This window comes from Neodiprion pinetum, chromosome 3 (genome assembly GCF_021155775.2).
Source record: "Neodiprion pinetum isolate iyNeoPine1 chromosome 3, iyNeoPine1.2, whole genome shotgun sequence".
NCBI classification, from domain to species: Eukaryota; Metazoa; Arthropoda; class Insecta; order Hymenoptera; family Diprionidae; genus Neodiprion; species Neodiprion pinetum.
Window position 1 is genome coordinate 24215678 of NC_060234.1, and position 22137 is coordinate 24237814.

The 22137-nt window shown below is 32.8% G+C and overlaps 1 protein-coding gene across 2 annotated transcripts; it reads left to right on the forward strand.

The window, feature by feature from the left end:
• The first annotated feature begins 88 nt into the window (after positions 1–88).
• Positions 89–21861, forward strand: rl (Mitogen-activated protein kinase rl). 2 transcript variants are annotated; one of them, XM_046617841.2, is made up of 8 exons: positions 89–302; positions 4161–4287; positions 4797–4907; positions 5400–5651; positions 5766–5933; positions 6350–6538; positions 6623–6757; positions 9983–21861. In XM_046617841.2, exons 1-7 carry the CDS (start codon positions 118–120, stop codon positions 6746–6748), a joined length of 1158 nt encoding a protein of 385 aa, XP_046473797.1. In that variant the 5' UTR covers positions 89–117; the 3' UTR covers positions 6749–6757; positions 9983–21861. The 2 variants fall into 2 exon arrangements, with proteins under 2 accessions (XP_046473797.1, XP_046473798.1); XM_046617842.2 differs by lacking the exon at positions 89–302 and adding an exon at positions 793–811.
• The last annotated feature ends 276 nt before the right edge of the window (positions 21862–22137 follow it).

Sequence of the window (22137 nt, forward strand, 5' to 3'; positions counted from 1 at the left end):
GATCTTTCATGTAGTTTAATATTCCCTGATTGGAGCGTTCCTATGCAAACGCTCATAACGACGCTGCATCTCACTCGAATGCCAAGTTTGTCCCACTTCTCCCTAGCCTGGGTATCTATGGCCTTGATCTATGGCTCGAGCATTGAAGAGCTCACGAGCCGCAAAGTAGTTGTCAAAATGGCGGGCGAAGGTTCGGCTTGCATAAATCCAAATGCAGAAATTATTCGGGGACAAGTGTTCGAAGTTGGTCCGCGATATACTAATTTGTCGTATATGGGAGAAGGAGCTTACGGAATGGTTGTGTAAGTTTCACAGGCAATATTTTCATGGCAAAAATGGCAATTTCATCATATGCATTGACCAGCATTGTGACAGGCGATAAGATAAACAATTCGAGCTCTTACTAGCCGAGACATGTTAACGATTCGATTATAATGATAACACGTCAGCTCATACGAGAATACTCGGCAATTTTTTCATTCTATGTACGTTTTACGAACCACACCTTTACGCCAGCTGCTGATTGCCTTTAATTGGCGCCACATTCAAATTCCTGTCACACCCCTTTCCTTCATTTCTGCAGGTTACGCCACGCTCAAGTTTAGTGAGACCTTGATTCGACTGCCTCGTACTTCTTTTTCCAAGTCTACATTTTTCAGATGTTTTGCGTAGTCAGTGATATATTGACTACGAATCCGCCTCTCCTTTATCAATTCACCTCTCCAAGAAATATACAACCTTTGAATATGTAAAAGTTGAAGGATCCAACTTGACACATGCAAAATTTCGGGGTCAATTGTCTAGCAAATAAGTATGAGAAACGTTTTGAAAATTCGAATTTTTAACACAGAGCGTTATGACACTTACCTTCGAAGTTTTGGATAATTTCTATGCATAAATATTTAGGAACTTCCCCTCAAAAACATGGTTATTATAATACAATTGACGATGATTCTAAACACAATGAACACACATCGAGTTGCTAGAAATTTTGGAAAGATATTTGACATTAAACATTAAACTAGAGGTTATGTTACTTGGTCATGATGTACAATAACAGTGCAGAAGCTGCGTCATTCTAGGCAGTCAAGCAGTAATCATACAGATTTTTGTATGTGATTAATGAAATTAATAAGTTAAGGTTCTCAAAGTATTATACTGTTTTGTTTTTATGATTTTCTAAATTTCAGACAACCCTAACATTGTGAAATAACAATTTTCAAAAATACATTGTTACATTAAGAGGGTGGTACATCGTGGTACAGCTTGAACGGTCTAAAATCATACCTATTTTTAGGAGTTTCTGTTTAAAGAAAATGAAAACAGAGCAATTTGAGTTTCAGGACTTTATTATTTGTAGTTTCAAGAACATGGTTGAATTTTTTCATTGAAATTAATAGCAAAATGGTAGCATGGCGCCTATAAGTAGCGAGCGACCACGTTTTCAATACGGTGGTGCAGATTCCTCGGTCAATTTTTATCTGAATGACTGGAAATTTTGACACAATCTGTAAATTTTGTTTATCGATTCGAGTTTGTGACTAGATTTTTGAATTTCAGTACCAAATCTTAATATAAAAATTTTTGTTCATAACCGTATATATATGAAAAAAATATCAAGCTTGACTGATCAAAACTTCAGATACAGTTTTTGCAGTGGCCGAAACTCGTGAAAAACATGAAGGATTTTTACACATTTTAACGGAGAGCGATTCTTAATACGTCACTTGTTCGTATGCAAAGAACGATTTTGTTAGTTGTCAGGCATGTAACGTGCTTAAAGTTACTAACGTCCAAAATCTTCTTTCACTCTAAAATTATAAAATAGTGGTTTTTCCAAATTTTTTACTTTAATGTTACTAATTTAAACAACTAGTCATGTATCGTAGTGAGCAGTTTTACCAGTTTCCATTGGAGAGAGAAAGTTTTTAATCAGACTCCATCTGTTGTAGAAAACAGATTGAAAACGTTTCTTTTTAGTTTCGTTTTGCATTTATATATGTATCGTTCATTGAAATCCTGACATTTCATCTGCAAAGTGGAGGAAAATATTAACGTAATGTAATTTTAGAAAATGTCGTTATTTTCAACTTAAGAATTATCCAAAAATAGACTATACTTCTATATTGCAAATTCAACTCCGTTACAGTTATTTTGAAGTTTTGAAATTGTAATTTTTTGTTCAATGTTCATTGTGTTATCTTTAATAATTTCAATGTTGGAAAATCCCCAGTTTTTCCTGTCACATGTGTCTCAACAACATATTTTGAATTATTTTGTGTGCGAAATTCAGTATTTCAAGAGACGTATCCACTTCGAATTATTTATTATGTAATTACTAAGAAATAATGTTAGAAGATAAGGTGACCATAAAACCACACGACTAATAGCAACCAGTTTTCCTTTAAAGACTGTGGATTGTACATTCATTGTGCGTGCAATGATTTGAAATGACAAGGCTGAAGCTAGTAGCAAGAGTTAGCAGCCAAATGTGCTAATGTTAATTTGAATAAGGTAGTGGTGAAGTCCGAAAATCAAAATTTTGTAAAATACCCTGAACCCCCAGTACTTTTATAGAATTATGAGCATAAAATTGAACTGTATTTCTCTAATTCCAAAACTACTCACTAAGGTTTGGCTGCTAGCTTCAGCTTCATTTTGAAATGTTCTAGATAAAAGAAGTTTCATCCATTTACATTTGAAACATGAAATTCACTACTACCCTTATCGTGCGGTACTACAATGTATTGTCATGCAGGGTTTTCATTATACCTGCAAACCAGAAAAATCTGGAATATTCGGAGATTTTTGTTTTCCTAAAAAAAACCAAGATATAGCCAAAGAATCCTGACGATTTATGGAAAAACTGAAATTTCAAAATCAAACTTTTATATTATTCCAAACGTTACGGTTGTAGTGTAACGCTTGGCATAGTTGTGTAAGCGAGAACTGATGAAAAATTGAAATCCGAGTTCAGTACAGAAATGGAACCCAAATGAAATATAATTTAAAATGATTGATTAAATTTCTTCGTTCATTGCATTAATCGTAAACTACACAATCGGTATCTAGATAATTACAATTTTAAACGTGTGAAAGTCAGGGAGTTTTATAATCGAAAATTAGTTCTATTACTGTATCATTTATCAGATTATATCTGTACGAAATTTAAATAATAGATTATAATTTTAAAAAAAAGCTGAGCCTGTTAGGTCATTAACTGTAGTTTCTTTACTTATACTTTGGAGAATTTACTAAAGGGTGTTTCTTTTTAATTGCCTCAGGTCAATTACCCCAAAACTAAGCAACAAATCAAAAATCGTTTCATAGAAAATATTCAAGGTTTGAAGGGGTAAGAAAAGAAAGGTATCAGATTTTTTGTAATTGAAACCATCAAGGTCAGATGAAGGTCAACTTAGTTATTTTTAGATGGGATAGTATATCTTTTTTATTGGCCTCTGATTGGGCATCAAATTTTGCATAAAAAATGACTTACGTAGTTGTTGCCTAAACTCGACCGGTGATAAGATACCAGCCGGTCGAATTGGAGCAAGGTACCTTGTCAGTTCTATGGAAATACTTGAGGCCTCAAGTATTCTAATACTAAAAGTTGCCTGAATTATTTTCTGTGTTGAGCCCATGAGATTAGACAAAGAGTAGTATGTTTGTTGGCATGGTAGTTTATTTATTTGTTGTCAAAGAGTTGGGTGGGTTGAGATAAAGAAACTGCAAGACTATTACCATGTAATATATGGACAATCCTTGATGATCTATGTTGCATTTCCAGTGTACAGACTTTCAATGATATCAACTACCCAGATATGGTGTAGTAAATGAATAGAAACGATTATATGAGGATTTTTTGTGTCATTTCACTTAAGTAGTCAATGCCGATTTCACAAAGTGTCTAGCTGTCAGGGACATCTGGAAAACCGGAAACTATTAGGAAATTTGCATACGTCTGGAAAAACCAGGGAATTTCAGGGAATTTGATATGTCATTGACACTAGGCACCCTGTTTCAATTTGAACAGCAGAAACATCATATGTTTACCAAACAATGAGATGAATGTTGAATGGCGTGATGCATATATCGATAATTATTATAATTATAAAAAAAAATATTGGTATTAATTTGTTTTTATAATTTATTTTTTGCAGATCTGCGTACGACAATGTAACAAAAACTAAAGTAGCTATCAAGAAAATATCTCCCTTCGAGCATCAAACTTACAGCCAGAGGACTTTGAGGGAAATAAAAATTCTCACCAGGTTCAAGCATGAGAATGTAAGAAATTTTTATATAGACCTAATATTTATTGTATAAGAGCAAAACGATAACCAATTCCTTACAGACTTTTGAATATCTCTCTGTTTTTTGCAACAAGTTTGACAAGAAGTATAGTATCACTTATTTTACTCAAAGTGCAGCATAATTCTGTATAAAAATTGAGACAACATGCGGTTTGTATCACCCATATGAAATCCTTAATTACTCTCAAGAAGTTAAACAAGTATGCGATTTCATATTACTCAATGAATCATAGAATTTTGACAAACCACATACTTGAAAAAAAAGAAACTGAAAGTAAAAATAAAATTAATGAAAACTCAATATCCTTGATACATTTTGAAGTCTGAAATAGAATACTTGCAATACTTACCATAATCTGTATTTGCTTGCAACGAGCAGTAATTGTAATGCAGGTTTCAAATATTATACCAAAAAATATTATTCTGAATTCATATCTGTCTCATAGGTATATGTCAGAGTAATTGATAATAATTCCTTTTCAGATTATAGATATACGGGATATACTAAGAGCACCAAGTATGGAACAAATGAAAGATGTATACATTGTACAATGTTTGATGGAAACTGACCTGTACAAGCTACTCAAGACTCAGGTAAATTTATTTTACAATTCACTACGAGCTTTATCTGCACTTAGTACAGATTTTCAACTATCTTGGATTTATTGGACATTTTGGATAAATTAGAAAAATGCAAAAAGTTATCACACTTTCATTATTTGAGCGTTTTCTTTTCATCATATATTTCTTCTATCAGTCTTAAATTTTCATTGAAGAATTAAGCACACGAGTATTTATGTGCCTGAAATTACGAACATTTATTTTAACAAATATTTAAGCAACTTTTCCACATAACTTTATTTCAAATTTTCTATTACAAATTAAATTACAAATTCATTCACCGCTTTTCACTAATTTTGGAGCGTACTATCATAAGCAGCTGAAAAGTTTCGTGAAACGACTTGCTTGATATACGGTCTTGATTATAATAAATGTTCAGAACTTCAAGCCAGCACATGAGTGTCTGTAACTTCTTTTACTAATTGTAATCACTATAACTGATTGAACTTTTATTTATGTTCGCAGCCTATTAGTAACGATCACATATGCTACTTCCTGTATCAAATATTGCGAGGGCTCAAATACATTCATTCAGCAAATGTATTGCACAGAGATTTGAAGCCCAGTAATCTGCTACTGAACACCACTTGTGACCTTAAAATCTGCGATTTTGGGCTTGCCCGAGTTGCGGATCCTGATCATAATCACGCCGGCTTCCTTACAGAATATGTCGCCACTAGATGGTATCGGGCACCGGAAATAATGTTGAACTCGAAGGTACTTAATCCAGTCACGCTCGAATGATAGTTGTAGGAAAACTTACTCATAAAAGAACTTGTATATCTAATAATAGAGCCTAATAATCTAGTTATTTTTACTATGTGCTTTTAGGGTTACACCAAATCAATCGATATTTGGTCAGTTGGGTGTATTTTAGCAGAGATGCTGTCTAGGCGAGCTATATTTCCTGGAAAACACTATTTGGACCAGCTCAACCACATTCTGGGTGTACTTGGTTCTCCGTCTGCTGATGATCTCGAATGTATTATTAATGACAAGGTATGACATTTCAAATGCCTATACCTGTGAATCATCCCAAAACACTCAATTAATTATCACCATCACAAATAGCACTGAGGAGCATGACTATTAGTTTTTTTTTTTTTTTTTTCAACCATCTTGTATAAAAAATTTATTATATTTTTTTACTTTGTCATTTTTAGAATTTTGTCAACCGTGGTAACATTCTGTCAACGTAACATGCAATCGCTAAAAGTCGTAATGCTTCTTGAGAAGCTACAACTGGTTTTCTAGTGAATAAAAGTTCTATAACTTGAACGTATTCACGCAGGAATTTAGTTACCATTGAGATAGCTAAAATTATTTTATTTCCCACTTCGTTTAAGAAATATAACTGAAAACATTTTGTCGAGTTCGAAATGTTGCTTACAGTTATTTGAAACTTGTTGAAACAGGCTCGTGGTTACCTTCAATCTTTGCCGTACAAACCCAAAGTTCCATGGACAAGTTTGTTTCCAAATGCTGATCCGAGAGCCTTGGATCTTTTGGATAAGATGTTAACATTCAATCCAAACAAACGTATCATAGTGGAACATGCTTTAGCTCATCCATATTTAGAACAGTATTATGATCCCGCTGACGAGGTGAGTAGTTGAATCTGTCTCAATTATAATAGTACTAGTAAATTATAATGTATCGAATGAATATTTCTTCACTCCTTTTTATAGCCTGTAGCGGAAGAACCGTTCAAATTTTCCATGGAATTAGATGACCTCCCGAAAGAAACTCTGAAGCAGTATATATTTGAAGAAACTTTGCTTTTTCAGCAGAATAACCAAGAAAATACCATATAGTCCACTGGGGTGAGATCTAATTTTTTTTACTTTACTTGACTTTTAGATATGTTGAATTCATTGTTTCCATTGAGATATTCGTGTTTGTGTATCACCGACATTTTTTAAACTCCATATGGTAGTGAAAGTTGAGCGGCAATGGATTTGCCCATGGATACTTGCATCATCGGACTAAGTATAGTGTACAAATGATACTTTTTCCAAGTATGGTATTCAGTTTAATTTAACTTTTTCATTTTAGTTTATTCTACTGTGAAAGGTACTTTTTGCTGTCGTATAGATACGGTCCCATCATTCAAGGTGATTCAGCATTTTTAGATATAGCGATTTAAAATCAATATGGTACTTGAATGCATGGGTTACATTTACGTACAAATATATCAGCCATGCCAAGATTGAAGTTATTTTATGATCTTTGAGACCAAACAGAATTAATATTATCTCTCTGAGACGGTTTTTTACTTGTTCTTGTTTTACAAAACGATATGGATACTAGCCTTGTCATTGGACTTCAGATTTCTAGAAAATTCATGCATGACACTTCGTAAACTGTGAAAATTCGTTTTCATCCAGTTAGACTGAGCAAACTTGTTTTTCTGGCAGAGCAACCTTTTCGCTATGCAACGAATTGACACTTGAAGTGATTTATTGAAGTCTGTTGGAACAAAAAAATGAGATGTATGACAATTATATTTTGATGAAAAAATTATGGTTCCTAAGTAATTACAATACTGAAACAAATTTGATGAAGATTACGTGTATTCAAAATTTAAGATAATTGTGCAAAATTTATATGAGTATAAAATCAGGTAATAATCACGTATAAATTTACTAGCTACAACGTATAAATATGTATTAACTATAATCACGAAAAATAGAAATGTATAAATCAAATCAGAAGCTCTTTTTTATTTTGAACTATGCAAAATATTAGTCAAAATACACGAATTATTACCAAAATTGCAGAAGGAATCTGTCTATCCAATCTTAGAAAGTTCATGTCCAATCGCATTTCACATGTATGTATTAGCGAGCGTGAATGCGAGAGAACAAAGATATCGAAACAGGTGTCGGACATAGAAAAAGCGGATAGAATGAAAGTGAAAGAGGGTATTCTGCCGTAGGACTACGTTCCCTTGGTACCAAATTTAAGAATACAGGGGAAGATGTGGCAACGCGGGTCCTCTAACTGAAACAGGCTACCTAAAAAAAAGTAGCCAACTGATACTTCCACGTCCAGGGCAGTGATACAAAACGGTATGCAACGTAGCTCCGCTGATAGCGATCGACAACCACGATGGTTGTTAAACTTTTTCTAGTACTCAACAAATTCATAAAATTTTGATGAATGAAGTTTTAAAACGACGTTTTCGCGTTCAAACTTATATTTTCGCGTTCAAACTTATTAGGCTTTTTAAAATTATATTGAACAAAAACTTACTGATAAAAGGAAATGACGATGTTAGATGAATGTGCAATATTCAATGACACATTTTTTTTTACCTCGTTTCATTTCTAAAAGTATTATTTTTCAAGTGGGAGGCCCTGCCCCCTTACACCCCCATCAGCCGCAAACCTTGGATCCACTCCTCCGCTTTACATCGATGCACTGCTTGTATGCGTTTCTAGGATTTTCTCTTTTTTTCTTTTCAAATCAGTAATGTGGTCGTAGTTGAGTCGAAAATGAAGATGGAACATGGATTCTATGAAATCTCTATAATAAATTCGAAACCGATCAAGGCCCCCCCCCCATTCAAGACAATGCTCCAGTCAGTATTTATCAACAAAATCGCCTAAAATAAATGTAGAATGAGTTTCTTCGATGATTTGTGAAAAAAAGCATGAGAAAATTCCAAAAAATAGGGAGAAGCTTTTTAACATCACGAGGTTTGGGTGTGTCATTTATTCTCATTAATATCAAAGTCTACCCACCACTGATGAGAAAACAAATAGGTAAACACCATTCTGGATGAAACACCAAACAAATATATTAGCTCTTTGTTCAATGCAATAATAACATCGTGGTTTGTATCCTTAGCGGAAATATTAATTTTTATGATCATAACTTTTTTATGTGGCCAGTTTTGCCCCACCTTCTCAGTTTATATAATTTTTAGTGAAGTTACATTGCATACAGTCTTTTCTTACTCACCTGAATGTGGGAATGCGATTTATTCATTTTTTCTTTCAGTGATCCATTTTGCCCCATCGTTGTAAGTGTTGATCGATGTCAGTGAAATCATGTTACCTTTGGTATCACTCCCCTGAACGCGGAAATGCCAGTTTGCCAATTTTTTTTTGGTAGCCCATTCTGCCTCGAGGGCCTGTGCTGATTGTGCTACCCCACCTTCCCTTAATTCATGTGTAAGTTCAAGGGATGTCAGGGCTTCAAGTTCTAGTGACGAAGTCAGAAAATCATGTCTTTCTCTATTTTCTTCTCCTGAGCATCGGCATTACTTCAAATTTTGGAAATATTCGAAAAAATGCAATAATATGGAATGCAGCTTTACAGTAGCATGCAACAATTTTTCCTACAGAGTTAATTTCTACAGAAAAATAATTTCATAATTATACGTCCGAAAACTGCATTTAAGTGGATGCTATAATCTCATTGCAGTGCGTACCGACTGCATTAAATGTCTTCTACTTTGTCTATTATCAGAGGCTGTGCATTGCAATGCAAAAGAGAACATGACAGTCGTATCCTACTTGCAATTATGAAATTTGATTTTATGCAAAAATGTATTCGTGTGTTTTTCTTCAGAATTGCGTGTAGAATACTGTTGTGTGTCCTTTTTAACCAAAGAAGAAAACGTTTGATGCAATCAGTGAGAACTGACTATAGCTTCCTCTTCAGTGATTTGTAACATCGTAAAAGTTGGAATAATAAAGTGACTCTATTACACCAAAAGCTGGAATAGGTTTCACTTAATGTAGATATGAGTATCCGTTGAAATGAATTCTGTAGAAATTATGCCCTCTCATTTAAACCCTCTGGATGATGTTGAGCACGTTATGATTGGTACATACTATACTGGTGGACATTGCAGATACTGTGTCTCGTAGAGTCTACAGAGTGCTTGGCGTCAGACATTTGGAAATGTTTATGAGTACTTTTTACAAACAGTTGTATCGCAAATAAAAAAAAAAAAAAATAGTGAGAAAAAGATTGTGTGTTAGTAATTTTTAAACTAGTAGTATCTGCGACTGATAAGTATTTTGTTATATTTTCAGCTTGACTCCAAGAATTGCAGACTTACAGGAAGTAAATGAACGTGGCATACCTGACATGTTGAGTGCCATCAAGAATGGAGAATACGTACTGGGGTTTAAGGTTCGTTATGTGACTCGGCGCGACTAAGACATTGGTTGGTAAGGCACTGGTGCCACACGTATACACTTGTACATTCACATTCTCTACCGAAATATAGTGATTTTTATCGCACTAAACGCATAATATTAATTCGTATTTATCTATCCTGAGTTATCATAGCTTATATGCCATATTCTACTTTTTAATAATTAATAATCAGTAATTACTACATTCGTGCACTATCTGTGATTTAATTACTGAGCAATGAGGTGATTCTGTTATTTATAATAAACCCAGTTCAAATTTTGTATATATATAGATTTACAAGAATATTACGAATTTTGTTCCAAAGTTTTTAACGGGATTAATCTTTTTTATTCGTTCGTTAGTGTATGTCAAGCAATAGGCATGAAAAATTGACTTTGTAGTCTTCTAGGTACATACAACACTGAAAACGAAAAATTGACAGACATGTGTTTGTGCATAATTAAATTGAAATTTGTTAAATTGCGTAATTTTCGAAAAACGAAAACTAACTATAGGCACGCACATTTTGGCGTTAAATATTGGTTTGCTTCTTTCAAGAAATTATTCATGTAAAAACTTATAATCAAACATTAAAATTTAATCAAACCTATCACGATGTTATGCGATGCTCCAACTATGATCCACCATCATTCAGATAGCCTGATGATATCAGGCACTGCGAGAAAGTAATTACAAGAATATCTGCGGGGGACTTATCAAATTCTATAAACCATCTAAAATTTTTTAAATTTCCTGACAAAAAACGACACGTCTCATAAGGTTTAATCTGTCCGTTTCAAGACAAGATGATACCACTGATGCCATATGAAGGAAGATTTGGTTCACTTCTTAGTTGGAACGATATGGTCTCAAAGTATGTATGTACCTCCTACGTAATGGAGTGCAAAATTGTAATGCAAATATTTCTTCAGGAAAATTGAAAGTCAGCAGAACATACTTTACTTGATTCCTCGTTTTGGCTACGAGCTATGATAATTACCTAATAAAATTAGGAATTGGATCAGTGATTACACAAACATTTACCTCTGGACTTGGAATCATTAATGATGTTAAATTAAAAGTACTAAAGATTTCTGTTCAATGATGCAAGTTCTGTAAAATAATTAATAATAAGACGTGGTGATCTTCAAGCGAAAATCACCATTGTGAAACCATCACGACAATCTGTCTTTCGATGTTATGATATTTTCCCTCATAACAGGTAAAATTATCATCATGTACTAACGTATATTGTGCGCGATTGAGAGGTGTATGACGAATTTGTTTTGATAAATCAAAAATAATGCGAGAAAAAAAAAATATGTCGCCAAACAGAAGCTTTAATTATTGAAAATTCGGCACATTCATCTGTATATGTAGGGTATCTTGGATGGATCGACATTGGGAGCAAAAGGACAGTATTTAACTGATAAATTTACGTATTGCTAATTATGTGGCATTGTTTGTGTTGCAAATTCTTACTCAGATATAATACAATTCAATCCATTAATATCGTCACGTATCTTTAGAACATAAGATAAAAATATGGTTTGCATGATATACATAATCATCTCATTAAAAAACCAGTCTTGCAATTGAAGCAATTGTGTTGTGGGTTGTTGGGGGTTGTTGGGATTTAAGTTGATAGATTTTTTATGGGTAAGACGGACACAAGAACCGTAGCATATTCTCTGTAAGATGTTTCTTTGGCCTTGTTATGCAATATTTCCTACCCAGTTATTTGGTGCATATTGGTGTTTTAATTGGGTCGAGTTAATTTAATATTTCGAGAATTTTGACAGAAGCTGTTATTTGTAAATCCAGAAATAATGTTATTCTTACCGTTACGTTTAGTGATATTGTAAGCTAAACAATTTTGGTTATAAACTCAAATCGATTTAACTACAATTATAGACCTTAGCCACCAGATAACCAGAAGCCAAATAATATATCTTTGAACATAAGTTATACGTTGTTTTCAATGCTTTTAATCTCATTGTAAGAGATGGGATAAAGGATGGTGAGAAGAAAGAGCTAGATAAAAACCGAAAATAAATTGATTCAATTCCACTGAATTGGACTGCGAAAGAAGAAAAATTGAAGTTCGAAATTTACTTATATGTTGCACAGAATAATTTCCTCGAGAAACCGTGAGTTCAATATTTGACGTTTCAATTTTTTATATTATGCTAATATAACTAAGTATTATTTGTAGTTATTCTCTTTGCAAATATTCTTACAGAAGAAGTAATGAACCCTAATTTTATCTAAGTTACAAATATTATACATGTTAATGATATGAATATATTTATAAAAGTATTATAAAAAAATTTTTACATATCGCACATGTATAAAAACATGAAATTATTTTTACTTATCAACCAATTTTCGACCAGTTTTTTAGGGTCACAATCATTATCTGATTGCAATTTGGATATACTATAGTGCACACTGAGATATGATGATCCTCCAATTTTTGGCCTTCAGACTTTACCGTTTACGAAGAAGATATCGACCAAATTTACCACGTTTTAAAATTCAACCTTTTCTCCTCCAACTTTTGGCCGTCAGGCCTTACCGTTTACAAAGAACACATCGGTCAATTTTATCACGTATTAAAATTCAACCTCTGTCTTCGAATTTTTAACACTTTTTGTCGTTGCTAAAGAAAAGGACTTCCTGTTTGTTTGTTTTTTTTATAAAAAAAAAGTCTGATATGTTCGAATATAAAATTCATTTCACGATGCATCTTCAGGAATTGTCAACAAAAAACTTCTAAAAAATTAATTCCTTTCATTTTTTTTTTATAAAGTAGGACGTATATGAGATCACAATTGAAGTGATACAAATATTCCAGGGATAAAGAATATATTCAGAAAATTCTAAGATAAATTAGGTTCAATTGGGAAACGCGATAAAATTGCTTGACGCGTTTCTTGTAAACATTAGGCCTAATGGATTTTTTGGACTCGTCATATTATAGTGAAATACCCTGTATAACAATATATAATTTGTAGCTTGAATAAGATTGCGGTTCATGACATCTTCAGTATGAATATTTGCCTCAAGAATAACTTGAAACAATCTTTTGGCACATATTTGCCCTAACTCATGTGAACTGAACAACCTCCTAAAAACAGTCAGATTTTTTCTCCAATTGAGGACTAACAATTTTTGACAATGTTGAAGTCAGTAAAATAAGCATTGAGAAGAAATCACTGTTTCGGAAATGTAGAATATCTTTAAAGTTAATATTGCAGAATGCGAGTATGTTTTACTTCGTTATTGTTTATTGGAAATCGGACAATCTTAGAGTCACGAAATGACAAGTTTCCCGAAAAATACATCGTTACATTGACGTTACGAACTTCAACCTCATCAGAATAAGGTGACCCCTGTTATGTATAAAATTTCCCATTTTTACCACTTTCTTTGAGGATATAAATATTTTTTAATTACCAGAAAATAATAACTATATGTATAAGAGTGTGCTAGTAGGTACAAGATCAATGAATCTTTAAAGAGTGAACAACTTGTGATTGTAAGAAAAAATTAAGAGAAGAAAAGAGGTCAGGTTATTTTGGCAAGTAGAACAAAAATGTCGATCAGTGAAAAGTAGTTAAGTCCATGTGATGAGATATTGAACGCCTTGCAATTTTTTTTTGGATGCCATAGGTATACAGAATTGCCGCTAGAAAAAGTTGTTCTTCAATTCTGGGTTGTAGAAATAATTTTGATACGTAACAATTAGGTGTGAAATAACGTAAGTCGGTTAAATATTTGGTTGAACTTGAAGAAGTGAAAAAAATGTCTATTCAATATCTTACAGGTAAATTCAAACGCTGGTATCAAATCAACGTGGCTACTGTTGAAACGCTTGCAATTCCACATACCAGTTTTATACACTATTCATTGACAAATGACAAAAAAATTGTTCAAATATGATTTCACCTGTGAAAAAATTCAATTTTTTCTTAACTCAAGTCGGTCTCACCTCAGTGAAACCGCATAACGGCCACACTGGGTGAAATTTACCCCAAGTAATTTTTTTGCTTCAAAAATGAGTTTAAAAAATTTTAAATAAATTTCCATGATCTATTTAAGGATTGCATAAAATGCTCTCTCAGTTTTTCTAACGAAAATTGATTTTTCAGGTTGAAATATTGTAAAACATGGGCAAAGTTAAAGTGCCAAAAATATTAAACAAAAAGAACTTTATTTCGCATGAAGAATAGCGCCACGAGACCCATTTCCACGGATAAGGGACTTCGAGGAGTTTGAAAAATATTTGGAGTGAAATTCATCCAGAGTGACCGATAATTGTTAGTAAAGGATAGATTTTGGTGAATCAAATTTTTCATTATGTACTTTGGTAAATCTGACACCAAATAAATAGTATATTTTCAAATTAATTCAATAAATCGAAAGCAATTCATCAATGGCATCTAACATTGTGGTCTTTTGCGGCATAATAACCTGTTATTGTTTTGGTAGCGTCAAGTTATGAGATAGATTATTGTGTTCCTCAATCTGGCAATGAAAGGGTCGATAGAAAAACTTCTGCGAGCGTACTCTGTATATCTGGGGATCGATTCTGTAATTTCATTTTTCACATTTCCCACCATCCAAGCATGCTAATTGGTTTTGCAAACTTTAGTCAACCAATCAATAAGGAAACGTATATGCACTGTGAGGATTCGGTAAACTGTACCAATTTGAAACAATCGATCTAACAGTGCGTTGCCCTTATCACTGTGGTCTGATCACCAAGTCTGCAATGTTAGCAGAACCATGTTGGAAAAATCGATCATTGCAGATATCATAATTAGGTGCTCTTTAGGTGCTCTTTAGGTGCTAATTAAGTGCCCTATTCAAAAATTAGGTGCTCGATTCCGTTACCGATAAAAAAGCATTTTCCTCCTGAGCTGCTGACGCAATGTCATCTTGGCAGCGCTTAGTCTAAAAACGTCCAATAATGGCTATGGAAAAATTACTTTGCGCAAGAATTAGGTGCTCTTAGGTGCGCTTTATTTAAAAATAAAGTGCTCGAATTCATTATCTTAAAAAATGTATTTCCACCTCGAAAAACCGTCAAATAATGACGGTAGAAAAAAATTTGTTGATACAGGAATTGGGTGCTCATTAGGTGCTGATTGTGTACGATATTAAAAAATTATCGTATTCGTATCGTCTGCAATTGATTTTTACGTACGGTTGCTATCGCAATGTATCGTCATGCTTGAATTACCCGGCTGGTGATTTTTTTTCTTGGGGTGACTTTTTACACAGAAAACTGCAATGAAAAATATTCAATTTTGAGACAGTTTCGAATTATTTAATTCCGAAATAATGAAGGTATCTCAATCTCCATATTCTTATTTCTTTGGAGTATCATTTGAAGCTTAGGTAAAAAGTTTAAAATCTCAAACTCAATTTTTACAACTTTTGAAACATTTTTTGACAGATTAAATTGCGTTTTAGATCAGTCATCCAAGCAGCTTCTAAGTTTGAGATTTTCAGGCCAATATTGTACGTTTTTAGACTAAGCGCTGCCAACATGACATTGCGTCAGCAGCTCAGAGTAAAAATTCTTTTTTTATCGGTAACGGAATCGAGCACCTAATTTTTAATAGGGCACCTAATTAGCACCTAAAGAGCACCTAATTATGGTATCTGTAATGACCGATTTTTCCAACACGGTTCTGCTAACATTACAGACGTCTGACCCCCAACATTAGTATCAGCATCTCATTTCCTGAATCCTTATGACTATGGAAGTATCTGTTAAAAAAATATAAAACTCGGCTGCTTTTCCAGCAACTTTAAGTATTTTGATATTAACACCCTCCCCCTCCTCACCCCTGTTATAGCATATACATAGGTTTGATAGTATGTACAATAGTATATTGTGCAACAAGGAGGTAAACTCGGTGTTTGGACCGAGCGAAAGTTTGCAGTATGAGTCACAAATTAGGACGCATACAAGCCGAATGCTACTATGCTTGAGCGAGTCGAAGACGAATATTGCAAATACGCTAAGCGAAAAGACCGTTACCTCTGTATTGTACACGATTCTTTACAAAACGAGAGTATGTTACGCGTCTTTTCACTAAGCGGGAAATTGAGGTTAGGGTCACGTAATGTTGGATTTGTTCGCTGTGTTTGTCGCGGCGGCGCATAAACGGAGTTCTGAAAACATCACTTTTAAGTCCCAAGAGTGAAAAGTGGTCTTTTCAGTACTCCGTGCATGCTCATTAACAGACTTACTCGATCGTCGTAGAAACGGGTACTTTGTGTATGGAAAATACGCATCGAAAAACGCGTAAAACATGCTCGCGTTATATTATATACACCGAAATTCCGCAATCATCATTTTTTTCTCTTCATAGGTTTCAATAATTGATGCAATCAAATTTTCTTCTGTAGCGTTAAGTATGATAATTCGTTGAAGATAAACTACAAAAATTTTCAGTTTTTAATTAGATAAAATTGGAAAATCTTAAACACATATAATTATATAAAATATTTATTGTATAATTTGTGAGGATCAATGAGGCTGCTCGTAAGTTAAAGGTATCTGCAGTAAGTGTTCTTGTATACCATCTCGCTTGTGAAATAACTTGATATATACATGCAAGTGGAATGTATGCAATGATACATAATATTATAAACATTGATATATTATCAATATCGTCAGGCCTAATATACTTATTAACGTTATGTATGTGTATTTGTTGTTGTTGCTAATTCATAATTCCTTATATTCAATATTGAAAAAAAAAAATTTCTTCTATGGATTTTCGATGTTATATGCATACGTCATTTCGAAAAGGCTGTAATATCTTATGACACAACAAGTTGGTAGATAACTTGCTAATTTCAAATTATCTTCCAATTAACTAGTTAACTCTAGTTGATTTACATATATGAATATAGGATAGTATGATTTGATAAATTATTTTTAACAGACAACACTGATATTTTGGTTTTGAGATGCATCATTTGGATTGATGCTTTCTATTTAGACAGAAAATGTAATCAATATATTGTCAAACTTTTATCAATTTTTATTGAACTCCACTTCATTCGTGCATTGAAAAAATATCTCATTTATTTTACAACGTATTTTACAAAATATTTTCGATTTTAATGAACATCACTTAATTGATGTAGGATTTCATCAAAATTTCTAACAAAAACACTATTATTGTCTCTACGTCTATCTTGTTTGTTAATATAAGATATTAAGTAGTACGCCTTGGCTGCATTCATAGATTTAAAGTATGTATGATTACTGTCTATTAAGAGTAAGTTTTGGCAGTTCACAATCAAATTGTTCCAGTGCCTCATAACATTCTCCGTGATTAATTCTTACATGTAAATTGATTTCACCTAAAATTTACTAAAGGATGCGAGTTCGAGGCTACATAAAATATAACATCATTCATCACTTCAGCCGTACTATGCTTTTCACAAAGTACTATTAATCAGATAAAAGTCTAGGCAGATACTATACAATCTAAGATTCTTAGATGAATCACTCTGCTGTTGAGTACAAAAACATCAGCCGTGCCAGACTTGTCCCATGATTATACCACCTAGATTTCGAATGGCCCATTAAGGAAATCATCCAATCAGTAAAAATAATTTTTTTCTCCATTTGATCGATTGCTTCTATTATACCTGATTCGTTTAAAAACAACACGGTGTTAACGTGACCATGTATCTGAATTTGGAATTGGTAATATAGTTGAAACAAATACGATAAGCCGAAAATGCAAGGTGGCCACAGATCTGGAAAACAGGGAAAACCTTGAAGCCGAGAAATTTCGGAAACTTCGTGGAACTCCTAGAACATTTAGGAAATGTATATAGTGTTTGTAGAGAGACATGATGAAAGACTAATTTCTTAAATTTTACCGCGAACGGCTTGTTGTCTTTGATATAACAAATGAAATCAGTAATGCATACAAGTAATTCCGCATCGTATCAAAATACTTTGTAATATTAAAATTGTGTGTTCAGAGTTCCAATCCTGTATATTTAATTCATTATTTGAACAGTTATGTATAATAATCAAAAAACTACATAAACAAAATTCAATATATATGGAAGAATATTATAGTTTTTTTGCTTTCGTCTATTAGAAGAAGGGTCAGAGAACAACAGCGTTTTAGATACAATTAATCACGACAAAACCAAAAAATTTTTTTGCAAACATATACATGGCCACCTTGTAATAAAATGTTTTGAAGAGTAATGAATTACTCGTTAGATTTTCTCGAAAAAAACTTTTGAACCTGTTATCATAAGACCATCCATTGAAATAAATCCCTGCGATGTTAAGAAAACCGCTTCCCAGAGTTTGAAATTGAAGCTAAAACATGAGGTATAAAGTCTATGAAATATTCTATGCCAAATCACCTATCTTAAAAAAACCTATCTACCTTAAACAATATTCATGAATCTTTATAGATTTCTATTCATACTTAATTTCGCTTTATGAATTTGGCAATAACTGTAAGGTGAGAACCCTGATGTTTGTTTAAAAAATAGTGAAACAGCAACTCGAAATCTCGAATCCAGTATAATCACGGAACTAAAAATACACCTGAAAATTTATCTGATATACAAATAAATTTGATTGTCGGAGGTGGGAGCGAAGTGAAAAACTTGTGCTATCAATTACAATTAACTCAGTTACTGTTCATTAGGTACGTTATTGAAATGAATGCATTTCATTTGTCAGTAAAGTTTTTAATCACCATATGAGATTTGAAGATACCTAATGAAGTGACTGTTTAATGCAACGTTAAACGTGACATTTCAAAGAAATATAACAAGAGTAAATTCCAGTTGCAACTGACAGTATATACAGGTTTTCATGTTTCTTCTGTCTGTATAATTGGACTGTAATAACATAATATTGTGACAACGATAAAAATAGAAAACAATATCGCTTACTGTGAAATAAAATGAAATTGGTAAAATTAAAAATGTTCACACGGAATGACCCGTATAATATATCTTGGGTTATACGAGCAAAACATTAGGAGTTGGCAATGTTGTTGTACACTAAGATTTATCAAATAATGGATCATATCTTCGAAGCCTCATATCAAGGCTAATAAAAATTCAGACAGATACTCGTATTTAACATGCAGAGGACGAAATTTAACACGAGTCTATGAATGTAGCTTTAAGTGTCTGATTATTCATACTCCCTGTAATCAATAACAGGGCTTCTAGATTCATTACACAATCATTTTTTCAAATTATTGTTATCAATGTAAGATACATGTATTTGAATTACCATTCAAAGTATTATTGTGCTAATATAAACAGGCTTTATTGGCCAATTATTTGGGATTTAGTATTTTCTTACATCCATCATGTACTCTCATCATCATACCGCAAAAAAAACCATGTTTATAAAATTGGCAGAAAATTATGTTTGAAATACCAGAATGGTTATATTTTCGGAACAAAGCTTTCGATGTGTAGTTATATAATATACAGCCCTGTATGAAATTGCAGTTACCGTTGTAGAATAATTCTTTATGGTTACTTGAAGTCGCTTTTCAAAATTTCAAACTGATAATATGCAACCCTTGGAAAACTCTGATGTCAACATTATTTAATGAAGTACTGAATTTGAAAAACTGTCTGACCTAATGAAAAGATTACATTATTAGTCATGACTTTGTCTAGATTATGGTACTAATTTCTCGAATAATTTGAACTAGACAGATTTTAAGAATAACGTTTATGTGTTGAATTTTTATCTAAATTTGCACATCTGTACGATTGACAATATCGATTGTACATGATAATTTCTTCATATCATATTTCCTCAAATTAATAGAATAGATCTAAAAGGAAAAGATTTCACTACTTGAATATTAATAATTAGTCTTGTCTTCGGAAGACGTTCCTCGTATATTCACTCTATTAGTTTCATAATCGTCACTTGATGCGGTTAATGGGAATTACCTTGAAGGGTTTCCAATAAAATTGTTCCAAACAAAGTACGTCATTAATTGTTTTTCTGTCCTACATCAACAAAACATCTGTTTTACTTTACATATTTCCAGTTTAAATCATTGGAAAAAGAGGAATTTTACTTCAACAACGAGATTTGTATGCTTGAGGCTGTCCGTGCAAGTTGGCCACTCTTTCAGCCTTGTCACATTCGAATTGGTTTTCGCCCTTTTGTAGCATTTTGACGGTTTGTACACACAGGAAAAACTCGGGGAATTCTTACAGCAAGAAAAATTCAGGGAAAAGTCATGCGATTTCGAAAATAAGATTGGGATTTTGAATCTGTCGATGAAATAACGTCGTTCTTATACAAAGTACTGTCGATTTTAAGAAAAAAAGAATTAAAGTTAATATTTTTTTTCGTCTCACCACTTTTCATACATTCTATGTATAATATATACCAAACCTTTTTTTTTTTTTTACGGAAAATCTCTGGTTGTTGTCTATAAATTGAGAGTCAGACAGTAAATTAGTTACTAGGTAATATTGAAGATATTAGAATTAATGTGTCACAAAATTGTCATTATTCAGCGGTATATTTCATGAACTGTTACTGGCAAAATCCTATTTTCAACCTGAAATACCTGAAAAAGTGAGGGAATTTCAGACTCTAAAAAGCGGCCGAACACTGATTTTGCTAAATTTTTTGTGTCATCAATTTTAGAAAATGTGTGTGTAACAGTGAAACATGTGTGTCCCTCTTTTTAAATCACTGTTTCCGAAACTCTTTGCCATGCAGAAAACAACCTTCAATCAAATTTTAAATCATTGAATTAACTTTATGACACATCTATAACATTGCGATTTTTATGATCTATTTTCAACAATTACCTGCATAAAATTAAGTATAAAATAAAAAAAAAATTATTAGGCGTTCCGGAAAATAGCAAGAAATAATTAGAAATGTTGAAGTTTATGATCTTGATTCGGTAAACATTCTTTTCTCAGTGATACAACAATCAGTTCGACAAACGTGATAGAATGCTGAAAATCAGAGCGCAAAAGACCAATATTTATTAGCAGCCGTCTTAAAACAATTAAACACACAAACTGTGCAAAGGTTTGTGAATTTGCATTGAAATAACCATTAAGAAGCTCGTGAAAGCGACTATAATTAGTTGCTGAGACATCAATCAATTGCTTTTAGTGAGATTTAAATTTTTTTAAATTTTCTACAAGTGAAACGTGGGTTGGATCTCATTCACGTGATTAATTTCAGCTTAGAAAAAATTTAATTTATTTTTTCAATCTGTGAACAATTGGTTACATTATTTACAATTTATTTGAATACGTTTTATGAAAATTATTTTAAACGTATGTACATCCATTCGTTTACGATGTAAAATTGTTAATAAAATATGAGATAATTAAATGTATTATATATTATAATTATAATAATACCTAATAACTAAAGGGGCTTTGTCAGATTCGCTAAATGCATCACAATCTACACTCAGCAAGATCACCAGTTTTGCTGCATGCGGTAAAAAGGGGAATTCAAGGAGCTTCGCGCTCCGTAACTTTCAACATTTTTTATTTTTTTCGCATTATCTTGTAGTATAAGATCTATAATATGTTCGTGAAATAATGTAGCGAAGTTTGTTACATTGGTGATGCTATAGCAATTTCAAAAATGCCCCCTGTCATACTAAAATATTCATTTCACGGCACTTTGTTTCGCGTTAAGTTTATTTCTGAATTCGTTAACCGAAAAATACAAGTTAGAGTACGTCGGCCCGCTGAAAAAACGAATTTAAGTTTCGTTTCGTAAAAGTCTAGTGACGAAATTCCGCTCTAGATGCAACACGGTTATTGTAGAGTGACATTATTTCAACTTCACTAATTGTAAGTGTACACGTTGTTAGATCTTTATTTTCCTTACAAATTTCCCGATAATATACTGTGATGTTTATGTATACTGTGTGATTTTCATACAAGATTTATAAAATGAATTTGCCTATTACAGCCGTCGACGAGCATTCAATAAATATTTCTATAAATGAACCTG

Coding starts and splice junctions, on each gene's coding strand:
- rl (XM_046617841.2), top strand. CDS start 118: ATGGCCTTGATCTATGGCTCGAGCATTGAAGAGCTCACGAGCCGCAAA. Junction 4,908..5,399: donor ACAAGCTACTCAAGACTCAG/GTAAATTTATTT, acceptor TTATGTTCGCAG/CCTATTAGTAACGATCACAT. Junction 5,652..5,765: donor AAATAATGTTGAACTCGAAG/GTACTTAATCCA, acceptor ATGTGCTTTTAG/GGTTACACCAAATCAATCGA.